At 40.0% G+C, this 12,406-nt stretch overlaps 1 protein-coding gene across 6 annotated transcripts in view; it reads left to right on the forward strand.

Annotated features, from left to right (window-relative positions):
- Positions 1 to 12,406, forward strand: part of PPP3CA (protein phosphatase 3 catalytic subunit alpha) — a 344,753-nt gene that overhangs the window by 114,777 nt on the left and 217,570 nt on the right. For all 6 annotated transcript variants that reach the window (XM_025204265.1, XM_025204266.1, XM_025204268.1 and 3 more), the window contains exon 2: positions 431 to 631. In XM_025204265.1, coding sequence (XP_025060050.1) covers positions 431 to 631 — 201 coding nt within the window. The remainder of the gene's footprint in view (positions 1 to 430; positions 632 to 12,406) is intronic.

Here is a 12,406-nt window from a genome sequence, read left to right on the forward strand (position 1 = left end):
AACCTGAGGTGTATTGTAGTGTGCATTAAGCTCCTTCAGTATAAAGGAGAATTATGTTTTTGTGCTAGGCAGCTGCAGTGTCAATCCTTTTTCCTTCCTTCACTTCCATGCTATTCTTAACATTCCCAAATTAAGTACTAATTTTTAAAAATGTTAAAAGTGGCAAGGAAAACTAACTTTTTTTTTAAATGTGTGAATAATAGGTCTTGTGCATACATGGCTTTTGAACATCTGTCTTTAATTTGCTATCCATGATATAGCCAGAAGCCATAGAAGAAACAATAGAAGGTTCATATTACTTGATACTGCTTACATAAAAAAAAAAAATGGTCTAAGGCAGGGGTTATGGCTAATAGAGTTGACTTCTGAAACTGTCACTTCTAATAGCTTTTCCTAGAGAAGTGACCAAATATTTTTCTTTTCTTCCCAGCTGTCCCTTTTCCTCCAAGCCATCGGCTCACAGCTAAGGAAGTGTTTGATAATGATGGAAAACCCCGTGTGGATATTTTAAAGGCACATCTTATGAAGGAAGGGAGGCTGGAAGAGAGTGTTGCTTTGAGAATAATAACAGAGGGTGCTTCAATTCTCCGTCAAGAAAAAAACTTGCTGGATATAGATGCTCCAGTTACAGGTAAGTGCTGTTTTTTATTTTAATTGGTGCATACAAGCACATATATGATAATTATACTTATGTTACATTTATGAGACTCCACACATACAATACTTCTCTAAGGCTGAATGGAAATACTGTAATGTACTAAGCACCCGCAGTACTTCACTCTTTGTCTCTCCAAATCTTCAAGTACTATAGGCCTCTTCCTGAAGGGTGCTGACACTAGAAAAGGAAGCGACTTTGGCTGAGACCTTTTGTTTCTTAAACAGAAGGGTTCTTTTGTTTGGAATATAAGACTGAAAGAACAGCCTTAACCTCACAAAAGTCTCTGGCTTGTTCTACCACATACTCATTCCAGAATTTTGTAGGTGGCCTTTACCTCAGTCATATGATTCAAACTTAGTTTTAGGCTTGCTCTGAAATAGTGAAAGGAAATGTTCTTATAATTAAGAAAATAAAGAAGCCAAAAGGAGTAAGTAGCACAATGAGAGCAAATGCATTGTTGAGAGATTAAACACTTTTTTTCCATTTTGTCCAGTGTTTCCATTTTTGCCATGAACTTAGTTCTGAAATTTTCTAACTTCTGACTGCTTTCTGTGTGGCAATGCATTTGTTTCCTTTAATATGGCCTCTTTTTGCTTTTAGCAGATATTTTAATTTAATGGTTGGTGTTAATACGTCTTTGGCAAGTAACAGCTCTGTGGCATTGGTTAATTATTGGGGTATATATCCTAGTACATGCATCCAGTTTCTACTATGAATTCTAAGCTGTGATGAAGTATGTTTTTTGTTATATTTATGTTTTTAAAGTGTTCATATTGTTGTACGTGCCTCAGTTTACCTCAGAAACTTGTACATGAGGGGAAAAAAGAATTAGAGTGCTTGCTAGGTCCAGGGACTGTCGATGTGTGAGAGGAGAGATGGACTGCCAGCATCAACAGAGATTTTGAATAGCTTTGTTGATATGTCAGCAAAAGTGGGATTGCTGGTGACATCACAAAACATTTGGAGAAGATCAACAGGGCAATGGGCAGAGCAGGCTGTCAGCTCCTGGCTAGAGTCTAAAGGATGGAGATCAGCAGGGCAGATTTGAGGCTTATGAGCTGGGGCAGACTGGAGAGATGAGAGATGAGTTTACTTTGGGGTGCTCCAAGCTGTGTAGGCTGGACTGAAGACAGGGGATGGCTTATTCCTTTGGAGTGACAAGGTTTTCTTGCTCTATGGCCGTTTCCCCAATAAATGCCTTTATTGAAGAGGAGCTGTTTTGCTGCTTGTAACTGGGTTTCACTTCTGTACAATAATAGGTAGTCACTCTCTTAGAAGCTGAACTGGAAGCTGAATTGTTTATTCAGGGCCAAAGACAATTGGGGAGGCCAGGGTCTCAGAGTGGGAAGGAGCCTGAGTTCCTCCCTTGCTCTACAAGTCATGCCTGAGCTGGCTTCAGGGTGCATTCTTAGAAACCAGAAAAGGCTACGGTGGTCTCAAGCAAGCCCCCCTGGAGAGACTCGCACAAACATATTTTGAAGAAGACAGGAAGGCATAGTCCCTTGATCATTCCTGTTTTCAGTAAAGCTGAACAGGAGTTGAAAGTAGCTAAGTGTCGTTCACAGAAATGTATTACTGACAATCATTGATAGAATATACAGAATGGTATATAAACTCAGCAAGTGCCTCAATAGTTTCATCATTTTCAAGGAAGCTACTGCTAAAACCAATAATTTGGAGCAAGACATTTCAGCCACAAAGAAGTGTATCCTAACTGAAATTAGCTACCCTGTAATGACATCCATGCATGGACCTAGTCTGACTTAGTAGCTGGCTCACTATATTTTTTTTACTCTTCTGGGGAAAAAAGAACTCCCATGAGAATAATCTGGTGAGTGAGTCTGTCTGGTGAACTCTTTGGATGATTGAGTGAAGGATGTCCCCCTGAGAACATTCTAGTATACCTTGCTCTAAAAAAAGAGTTTAAAGACAAGGTTCAATAAAGGAAGAAACCATATTTACTTGAATCTAAGATGACTCTGAATTTAAGATGACCCTGCAATAATTAGACTATATACATGGAAAATTTAAAATTAATTTTTGGAGATTCTTTAATACTTCCCTCCTATTGCTGGAGGGGGGAAGGCAGTAGGGAGGCAGGTGGTGTAGGAAGGTCAAGCAACTTATCCACCTGCTTATGCCTGCCCCCTGCCACCTCTACCTTTGCCTATTCCCAGCCCCTGCTCCCAGCTCTGCTGTATACCAGCAGGCTCTGTCCCCATTCTAGCCCAGTCTCCATAGCAGCCTTGTGGGCTGTGTGCCACTGCAACAGGGCCAGACTGAGGCCATGCTTAGTGCCCCAGGCTTCAGTGTGCATGGAGCCTGCTGGTGCAGAGCAAGGGTAAGTGGGGGAGGGAGAGGGACAGGTGAGGAAGTAGAGGCTGTGTGGGAGAGGAAGATGAGGAGGCAAGTCTGAAGTGGGTAGATGGCAGGGTGCACAGGCAGTGTGGGGAGGAGAGGAGAGGGGCAGGTAACAGCTGTGGCTATGGCCTCAAACCTGGGTAGGGGCTGAAGCCCAAGCTATAGCAGCTGCCTGCCCCCACTCTCCAACTGGGCTTTCCTTCTATATTAAATAGGGTGGGGGAGAGTGGGGGACTCATCTTAAAATTGAAGAAATATGGTAAGTTCTATAGGAAAAGTTTTATAGGGAGATACTATCTTATTCTCCACCGTGTTTGAGATGGGCAGAGAGGGTGGCTAGAAGGAAGACCATTCCATCCTGTGTATGTACCATAAAGAAATCCACACTCTCAGCTAAAAAGAGGAGCAGCAAAACTAATCCCTAAAAGACGACAGAACTCTGAAAGATGGGAACAGCTTGAGTGATGTCCACTCTATGTGGAAATGAACTGCACAGCACACATCCCTTTTTTCAGAAATGCTAGAAGAATAGGTTACTTGATGAAGAAAGTATAGTGGAAGTATGCTGACTACTGGAAACCAAGAAACAAAGAAGGAGCTCCTTGCCTTAAAGAGAAGAGATTGTCAGAAATGTGTAGAAAGAGAAAAGAAGCAACTTAAACTTGAGGAGAGCCAGAAAGAAGTCTTAAAAATAAAATAAAAAAACAACAAAAAACTGAGGGCAGACTCCAAAAAAATCTTTTAACAGGTGAGTAATTGAGAATGATGGACTCACTATTTTGAGTAACACCTCTGAACTTACTTCTGGAGATGATGATAATCAAGGAAAAGAGGAGAAACAAACCACATCTCTGAAAGCAGGAAAATCCTGAATTAATATAAATAGTCTTGAAAGCCATTATGCATTTAAGATTTGTGCGAGAGAGAGAATGCCAAGGAAAAAAATGTATCCTCTAATTCTTTACATAGCTTTTTCCTTTAAATTTTGAGGGTAAAATTATATACCCTCAAAAATATGACACAGAATAGTTTCCATTGGGTCAATTTGTATATGAAACCAAATGATATATTGTTAATATACAGGAGACTTTTGGTTTTAAAATGATTGTTTATTTGCATAATAAAATGTTCAATAAATATACAATGCAACAACATTATTTTTTATTTAAGATATTAGTTAGTTCTTGACTTGCATTTGTCTGGAACCTCTAATGTGACTGTCATTTTGCATGTTGTTTTTCAGTGTACTGATGTATATGGTATTATGTATAATTTAGTCTTTCAGATTCGAGAATTTTTAATTTATTTAAAATAAATTCTGCAAAAATGGGTGCAAAATATTTCTCTGATAAAACTGAGACAAGCATTGAGGTGTGTGTGTTTTATTTGTCATGGAAAAATAGTACAATTTTATATAATTAGAATCTGCTTCTTAGTACTGGAGTTGGTATTCTATATGACCCAGTGACATTTTACCTGCAGTTTTATTGAAGTCAATATTTCTCTGAGATTAAATACATCCTGGTGACCAGGGGAAGGTTAATATTATTTAATATCTCTTGACGGTAGCACAGTTTGACTTTTCAAGAAAACAAAGGCCTTACTTGGTATCTTATGTCCACTTTTGGGGCACTGCACTTCAATAACGATATGGAGAGAACAGAAAGCGTCCAGCAAAGAGTGAGAGAAATAATTTTGGAGGTCTGAGAAACATGATTCATGACAAAAAGCTGAAAGAACCAGGAGTGTTTAGAAAATTTAAATGATTTAATTTGAAGAAGAGAAGATGCTGACGGAGGGGGGCAGGGGGAAGGTTGGGATGGGAGTAGAATTTGATAGCTGTGTCCAGTTATTTGAAGGGTGGTTATAAAGAAGATGGGGATAGACTGTTTTCTGTGGCCAGACAGGACAGGACTAGGGGCAACTGTGTTAGATGTAAAGGGAAAGCTGTGTTTGATGTAAAGGTCGGCTATCAGTAACAAATATTTCACTGTGGTTAAGGTTTGGAACAGGCAACCTAGAAAAATTGTTTTTAAGAACAGTTTAGACAAACACTTGTTTGAGATAGTTTAGAAAGGGATGATCTTTCCTGAAGCAGTAGTTGGATTATATGACCTCCTGAGGTCCCTTCTTGCCCTTCTTTTCTGTGCTTCTAAAATGGAAACTGTGACAGTGTTGCAGGAGAATTCTTTATGTCAGTGTTGTCCCTGCTCTGCTGTATTTCCTCTTTAATTCTGAATTTGCGTGGCCTGGATTGACTTTGCAGGAATTTCAGTAGGAAGTTATAAATGTTTGGATAGAAAGTTTCCACACTACATCAGGTAGAATTTTTTTTTTTTTTTTAAATCGTAACCAAGATGAGTTATTTATGAGAACCTGGCTAGAAAACGTTGCCTTATCCATATTTAAACACCGCCCCCCCCCCTTTTTTCTTTAAGAAGTTCTAGAGCAAGGGTCAGCCCGTGATACAGGTGCCATTATGGGCACAAGCGTCCTCTGTGTGTGGAACATGGCATAGATTTCATAGACATTAGGGGCTGGAAGGGACCTCATGAGATTTGAGTCTAGCCTCCCCACCATAGGCAGGAAGTCAGCTGGGATCAGGTGACCCCAGCAAGAAATATATCCACCTGTTTTTGAAAGAGTCCAGAGTAGGTGCTTGCAGAGTAGGTGGCGGTGGCAAGTGGGGACATCAGTGGCGCACAGAAATTAATAATTCTTTCTTCAGAGCAGGAATTAAAGAATGTGTAATAAGGCACAGTGTCTCACACCCAGCAGATATTGGTCACCTTCTCATTATGTGCAAATATCAATCCTGTGCCTTGAATTGGGCACAGGTCTGGTGGAAAAATTATTTTTAATTCCATGTTCAGATACTGTTTGGAAAGTTATACATTCCAGTCATAATTTGACATTTCCTTGTTATTAAGTGCTTGACTTCACAAAACACCGACAATATTATTTTAACACTTTTTCTATGTGCTGTCGTTGTCTGTATTAAATGAGCCTCAGTTCACTTGTATGCAACCATCTGAAACAATCTGGTATCCAGACTGCGGTTTGAACCTGGGACTATGACTGGTGTGTGCATTAAATACCATTATTATATGTCTTTGACTTTTTCCTCATGAATTTAATATTTCTTGAGAATGCTGTTTGTGCTTGTTAGTTTTACAGACCTTTGCACAACTGAAGAAATTAGAAGTTTGTTTTTAGATGCCTACAGGAATATCTAAGATAAATCTGTTTCTTGTTGATTACACTGATTTATTTCAGGTCCAATTATAGACTCTTGTACCTCTAGCTCTCCATTCTGGTGCCCTGCTTGCTGCTGCTCCCTCCCCACTGTTACTCTCTTGAGTTTCATTTTGTAAACCTTGAGCACTTCAATTTGCATTATTTTTGCATGTACATATATGTATGAAATGTGATGCCTTTGACACCAAGACCGTTGAATAGTATATTAGCATCAGGACAGAGATGGGGATGATGACTCCGTAGGCCTTTTTAAAGAACAGAACTGATTGGGGAATAGGACTGTGGAACAGGGATAAGCAACCTTTTCTGGCTGTGAGCTGGAATGACCCCCAACCAGGTTGGAGGCAAGCCAACTGATGGGTGCTATGACCACCACTCGTCTCCCTAGCTACACAGGGAAAGCATCTGCAGCCCGCACAACTTCTTGTGGCGGCAAGGAGGGAATGCCTGAAGAAGGCAACCCCCACTATTGCCAAAGCCCCGCGTCTGTGGGCCAGATCCAAAAGTTCTGGATTTGGCCTACAGGCTGTAAATTGCTGGCCCAGTTCTAGAGTGGCAGGCTGCTGCAGCTTTACGTGAAGAGATCCGAATACCAGATGGAGGAACCTGGTAGTTTACTTATAGCATTGCACCCAGAATGTAAAGAAAAAGAAAAACTCTAGAAATCTCTCATACACAGAAGAATTCTTTAACTTGGAGTCAAGGTGGCTCAAGTGTTTGTTTTTGTTTTGTTTTTTTTTGTTTTTTACAGCAATGCATATACTGAAGAAACGAGAAAAAACAAAATGATTCACACTAAATGCCAGCTTATAAGCATTAATGCATTACCAGCTTGATACTCAATTATACCAGCAAGTTAACACCACCTCACGTGGAGTTCCTTGTATACAGTCCTTCACTGGGGACTCTGTGCTTCTGGAATACAAAAGCAAACCGAACCAAAATAAAACAAACAAAAAAGAAACCCTGTGTCTCCCTCAATGCATATATTAAGAACTAAAACTTTAATGGCAACTGACTTAATTCTGATCTGTACATTTGTTACTTTATCCACACTTTATATTACTTGTGTGTGTGTGTGTGTGTGTGTGTGTGTGTGTGTGTGTGTGTGTGTGTGTGTGTGTGTGTGTGTGTGTGTGTGTGTGTGCATGGAGAGAGAGAGATTAATAGGTTTATAGAAGGTAAGGGCTGGAAGGGACCTCACAAGATCATCAGGTCCAGCCCTCCTGCTCTTGGGCAGGGAAGACCGCTGGGATCAGATGACCCCAGCAAGATGGGCGTGCATCCAGTTGTCCTTTGAAGATTTTCAGGGTAGGTGACTGTACCAAATCTTGGGGGAGTCTGTTCCAGACTGTGGACACTCGAACCATAAAGAAGTTTTTCCTTATATCCAATTTGAAGCAACTTTCTAGCAGTTTATGTTCATTATTCCTTGTCTTCCCCTGGGATGCCTTGGTGAACAGATGCTCTCCCAGCCCCTGATGTATGCTATTTATATACTTATAGGCTGCCACCAAGTCCCCCCTAAGCCTTCTCTTTTCTAGGCTGAACAGTCCCATGTCTTTCACTCTCTCCTTATATGGCCTGTTTTCCAGACCTTTGGGTTAGGGACAGACATTACACATAAACCGGTTTAAGTGATCAGAAACTGGTTTAAATCTGTAACAGAACAGATGTTCAGTGCACATAAACCACTTTGAAAATGGCTGAAATCGGTTTGAGAGAAACCTGGTTGAATGTAGTATCAGACTTAACTGATTTGGGTTAAACGGGTTTATGTAATGTCTGTCCCAGACCCCCTTCCTGGTTTAACTTAAACCAGAGTCCCCCAGCATCCTGGCATGCTTTGCAGGCCTGGGCGGGGCTCTCTGATTCAGAGCAGGGCCGCCCCTGCCCCTCTGCTCCCTAGCTGCAGCTTTGGCAGATGGTATGTTAGCTAATGCTGAGAGGTGTCTGTGTAAGGCAGACAGGACAATGTTCACTTAAGGCTTTTTGAGCTAATCAGCAGGTCAGCTAGTAATGTCCCTCCATTCTTTTCTTGGACAAAGTTGTTTAAGAAGAACTTGAACTAATGACTGAGGCTTTTGTTTTCTTGGTGGGGTGCTAAATTCTATCAACTCTCTGCTGGTGTTATCAACTCTCTGCTGGCTTCCTCATGGTCAGGAGAAACAAGGTGGTGGGGAACCTCTCCCTAATAAGAACATCCTTCTGGGGCCTGGCCACACCCCCGCTCCCCCCAGGTCAACACTGCGGCAGGGAGGGGAGGGCTGCTCTAGCACCACCTGGCTTCTACCCTGAGAGAGAGTGTGTGTGTGTGTATTATGAGCCCCAATACATTTTAAGTGATATAACTTTAAGTGGTAATAGTCCTTGCTTAGGTGTGTATAAGTGAGAGAAGAATCCTGCCCTATAATTTTAAAATAACTATTATTAAACAATATATTGCAAGAAGTTTGATGAGAGAGCATTTTGCATGTGATATTTAGTGTAGAGGGTCATAATATAACCTAATTGGAACTGAACAAGTTAGAAATAATACTAGTGTGGTTTGGTTGAGTATCATGATGATGATAACATCATAATGATGATATTGTTTTAACTTGTGATTTCCTTTGCTTTAGTGTTTGTATTCATGTAAGCAAAATAAGCTGTTAAGATACCATAATTGCTGAGTGTATGTGTGTGTGTAAAGCTAGAAACTTAAAAGTGATCTTCAGAGATGTTTTCTTGCTTATGGAAACAAAAAACTGAAGAGGGAAAAGACCTTTCCTGATGCCAGTACATAATTATTCTCCACTATTTTGTCCGTGTAGTCCTAAATTACTTTTACTGAGGCTTCTAAATGTTCCCTTGTGAGATTATTTCATGGTCTAATAGACCACACTGTGCCTAAATGTTTCCTGATGTTCCACGTAAATTTTCCTTTGCTCAACTTGATCCTCATGCTGTCATAAAAATAATGGATATCAACAGGCTGCCAGTACTATGTGGTTAGAACTTTGCAAGAATCAAGAATTGCTAGTGTGATCAGTGGTAAAGCAAGTTAATAAAAAGTGTTTATGCACGCTTTGCAGTAAAAATCAATAAAATTTCAGATTACATCCAAATGTAGCACACACTGACATGATCTGATGCAGTTAAGGAAACAAGTAAAAGAAACTCTCTCCACTTTCTAAATTTGAAGCAGCTAGTGACTAAGATAGAACCATAAGGTAGAAATCAAACAATGTTGCTTACCAGAGACCTCCAAGCACTGCATAATCTATTCATATTAGAGGCCTGAGTCAATAACTCTGAAGTTTAAGTCTGAATTAACTTTTCAGTTAGGAAAGTTTTAGTTAAAATCTCCCTATTTCACACTTCAGTAATTGAATTTATGCCACAAACCTAATGAGCCATAGTTGTTAAAAAGACAAGTGAATTTCCAGGGTAGTTTTCCTAGGTATAATATTTATTCATATGTACGTTTAGGGAAAAAAAATGCTATCTAAATCCAAAATTTGGTCCTGAAGATGTAGTCTGTTTGAGTTAGCTTATGCTTTGGTTTACCATAAATATGTAATCATCATCTCAACAAGTTTTAATCATCTCAGCATCGGTGTCAAATCTTAGTAACTCACCACTTTTTATATAAAAAGATTAATCAGCAAAGGAAAATTTCCCTTTCTCTTAGAATACTGTAGTTTATTTTCATCAAGGACAAATCAACCAAACCAAACCAAGTCCTCCATTTATCAATTGTAGGTTTCTGTGTGAACAGTTTTTTTCCTGAATAAGTGGGACTTTCACTTTAGTTTATACTCCTTTTCAAAGTTAGATAGCTAAACTGAGAGTAGGCCATCTTTTATACTCAAATTAGGAAGTACACTGGTATAACTACATCAGGTGCAATGTACAACTTGTATACTATATGGAAATAATGCTTGTATTGCTATTTGGGATTGATGCTGCTTCCACTAGTATTCTACATGCTTTACTGAAGCTCTTTATATATTATCGTTGAATCATTTGTGACTTTAAAGGACCTGGTTCCCTGAAGTAGGTGCAGGTGGAAACTTGCATGGATTAATTTTTTTTGTTCAGTCCTTTTCCAAATGCATCTGTTAGTTCTAGAGACGAATTGAAATGTCTGCCTGGGTACCTGGTATTAACAAAGTGGCTATGCCTCTCAGCTTAATTGAGCCTGCTTCAGACTTTAGCTTCTTCAGCATCTGACATCTGGGCAAAGCTGATGTGTTCTTCTAGCAGGTGCTTGAATCCCTCAGTATGCCAAGACAATGAATGCTGCAGCGTGTATACTTTAAAACAACTTCACTTGTTACTCCTTATAAATCCATTTATACTCAGTTTCCTTTGGTGCAAAAACCAGATAAACTGAAGTGAAATGGCTGGACCTCGAGTTCCATTTAAAAATAAAATTCTGCTTTATGTGACTTAAAGCTCTGAAATGGAGGATGAGATGCTTTGGGCCGAATGAGCAGAAGTAACTTCAATACTGAATTGCTTGGCGGGGGGGGGAAGCAAGCTCATAGAAAGATCCAGTTCACTTCTTCCTCTTTACACTATTTGTTGTTGTAAGCCTTCAAAATGAGGGGAGCTAAACAGTCTTAAGGGTGATAATACCACAGCACTGTATACTTAAGGGGTATTGTTTACAGAGCTGTCTGTCAGTCCTGTGGTGTGCAAGTAGTCTAGCATCTAGTCTCATTCTGCCCTCCCCAGTTTTGGATGAAAGAACTCCTATACACAGGCGTGAAGCAGGGCATGATAACTCCCATATTTTGATTCTTATACTGCAGAGACCTGTATGCCTTATTTGTTGATGTGGGATAATTAGTAAGCAAAGGAAGTAAAGGTTTTTATACTATTTATATGAAATTTGTGCAGATTTCTTTGGTTTATGTAGGTCTTTGAGGTGTGTATTGCTGACTGCTATTAATACAGTATCAAAGTAACAAGCAGAGAGTTGGCGTAAGAGAGTAAGGTAAGCAAGAGAAAGAAAAAGTGAAGATGCATGGCAAGACAAATGCAAAGACAAAATGGTGTATTTAAATTCCCACTTTCTGAGGCACAGTACTGACCCAGGTAAACTACTGAGCATAATTATTCTTTATATTCTTCTGATAGCATGAAATCTTGCATTTCTGAGAATTCAGGAGGAACACAATAACATTTACAGGCACCTGTATCTGTTATGTATTATAATGCATATACAATGTTGGATAGGGAGCTAAAAATTCATATTGCCATCTCCAGACTTGTGACTGGACTCCATATTTACATCTCTATCCCTGACATTTCCTACCCCAACCTTCTGCAAAGGCAGGAGGCCAACCCTAGTTGTGAAGTCTCCAGTAATTATGAATGAGTAGTTTGCAGGACTTTCCAGGTGGTAGATTTTAAAAAATGCTCTCACATCATTTAGGGACTACATAACTATGGCAATGTTGGAAGTGGGCAGGTGGGTAAAAGTAAATTTCTTTGGGGTAAGCAGTAATCTTTTGTTTTGGTTTTTCTTCTTCCTCCAGTCTCTTCTGTCACTTCCATCATTATAAGCACCTGAGGCATTTTAAGACAGTAGTTTTCAGCCAATGGCTCACAGCCCAACAGTGGGCCATATTAGTTCTACAGGCAGGCCACAAGAGTAGATATAGGGAGGGTCAGCCAGCTTCTGAATATTTCCACAGCATCAGGCACCATTGTACTGAGATGATGCACTGTATGGCACGGCACTAAGACACTAATAATCCTGGGGACAACAGCAGCTCTGCTGCTTCTGGGTGGGAAGAAACACATGTAGAACTAGCTCAGGTTCTGCCCAAGGCTGCCTTATGCCAACATAGCTGCCCTGGTAAGATGTTTCACTATTGTTTCACACGCTTCTGTTTCAGGTACTGCTGCCTCTGGCTGTGCAACTATTGCTTCCAGAGGTCGTGCAGATCATTTTGAATTTCTTAGGGTGGGCTACCTAACTACTGTTATAAGAACTCCCTGAGCCATGACACATATTTTTCATGCTTGGTTTTCTATAATTCATCTTGATAACACAATATCAGATGTTTTAAAAAGTGTTCTTTCCCAGAACATACAATGTTCTCTATGAGGGTTTCTCGCCTTCTCTCCCCCCCC

Source organism: Alligator sinensis, unplaced genomic scaffold, assembly GCF_000455745.1.
Source record: "Alligator sinensis unplaced genomic scaffold, ASM45574v1 scaffold353_1, whole genome shotgun sequence".
In the NCBI taxonomy this organism is placed as follows: domain Eukaryota; kingdom Metazoa; phylum Chordata; order Crocodylia; family Alligatoridae; genus Alligator; species Alligator sinensis.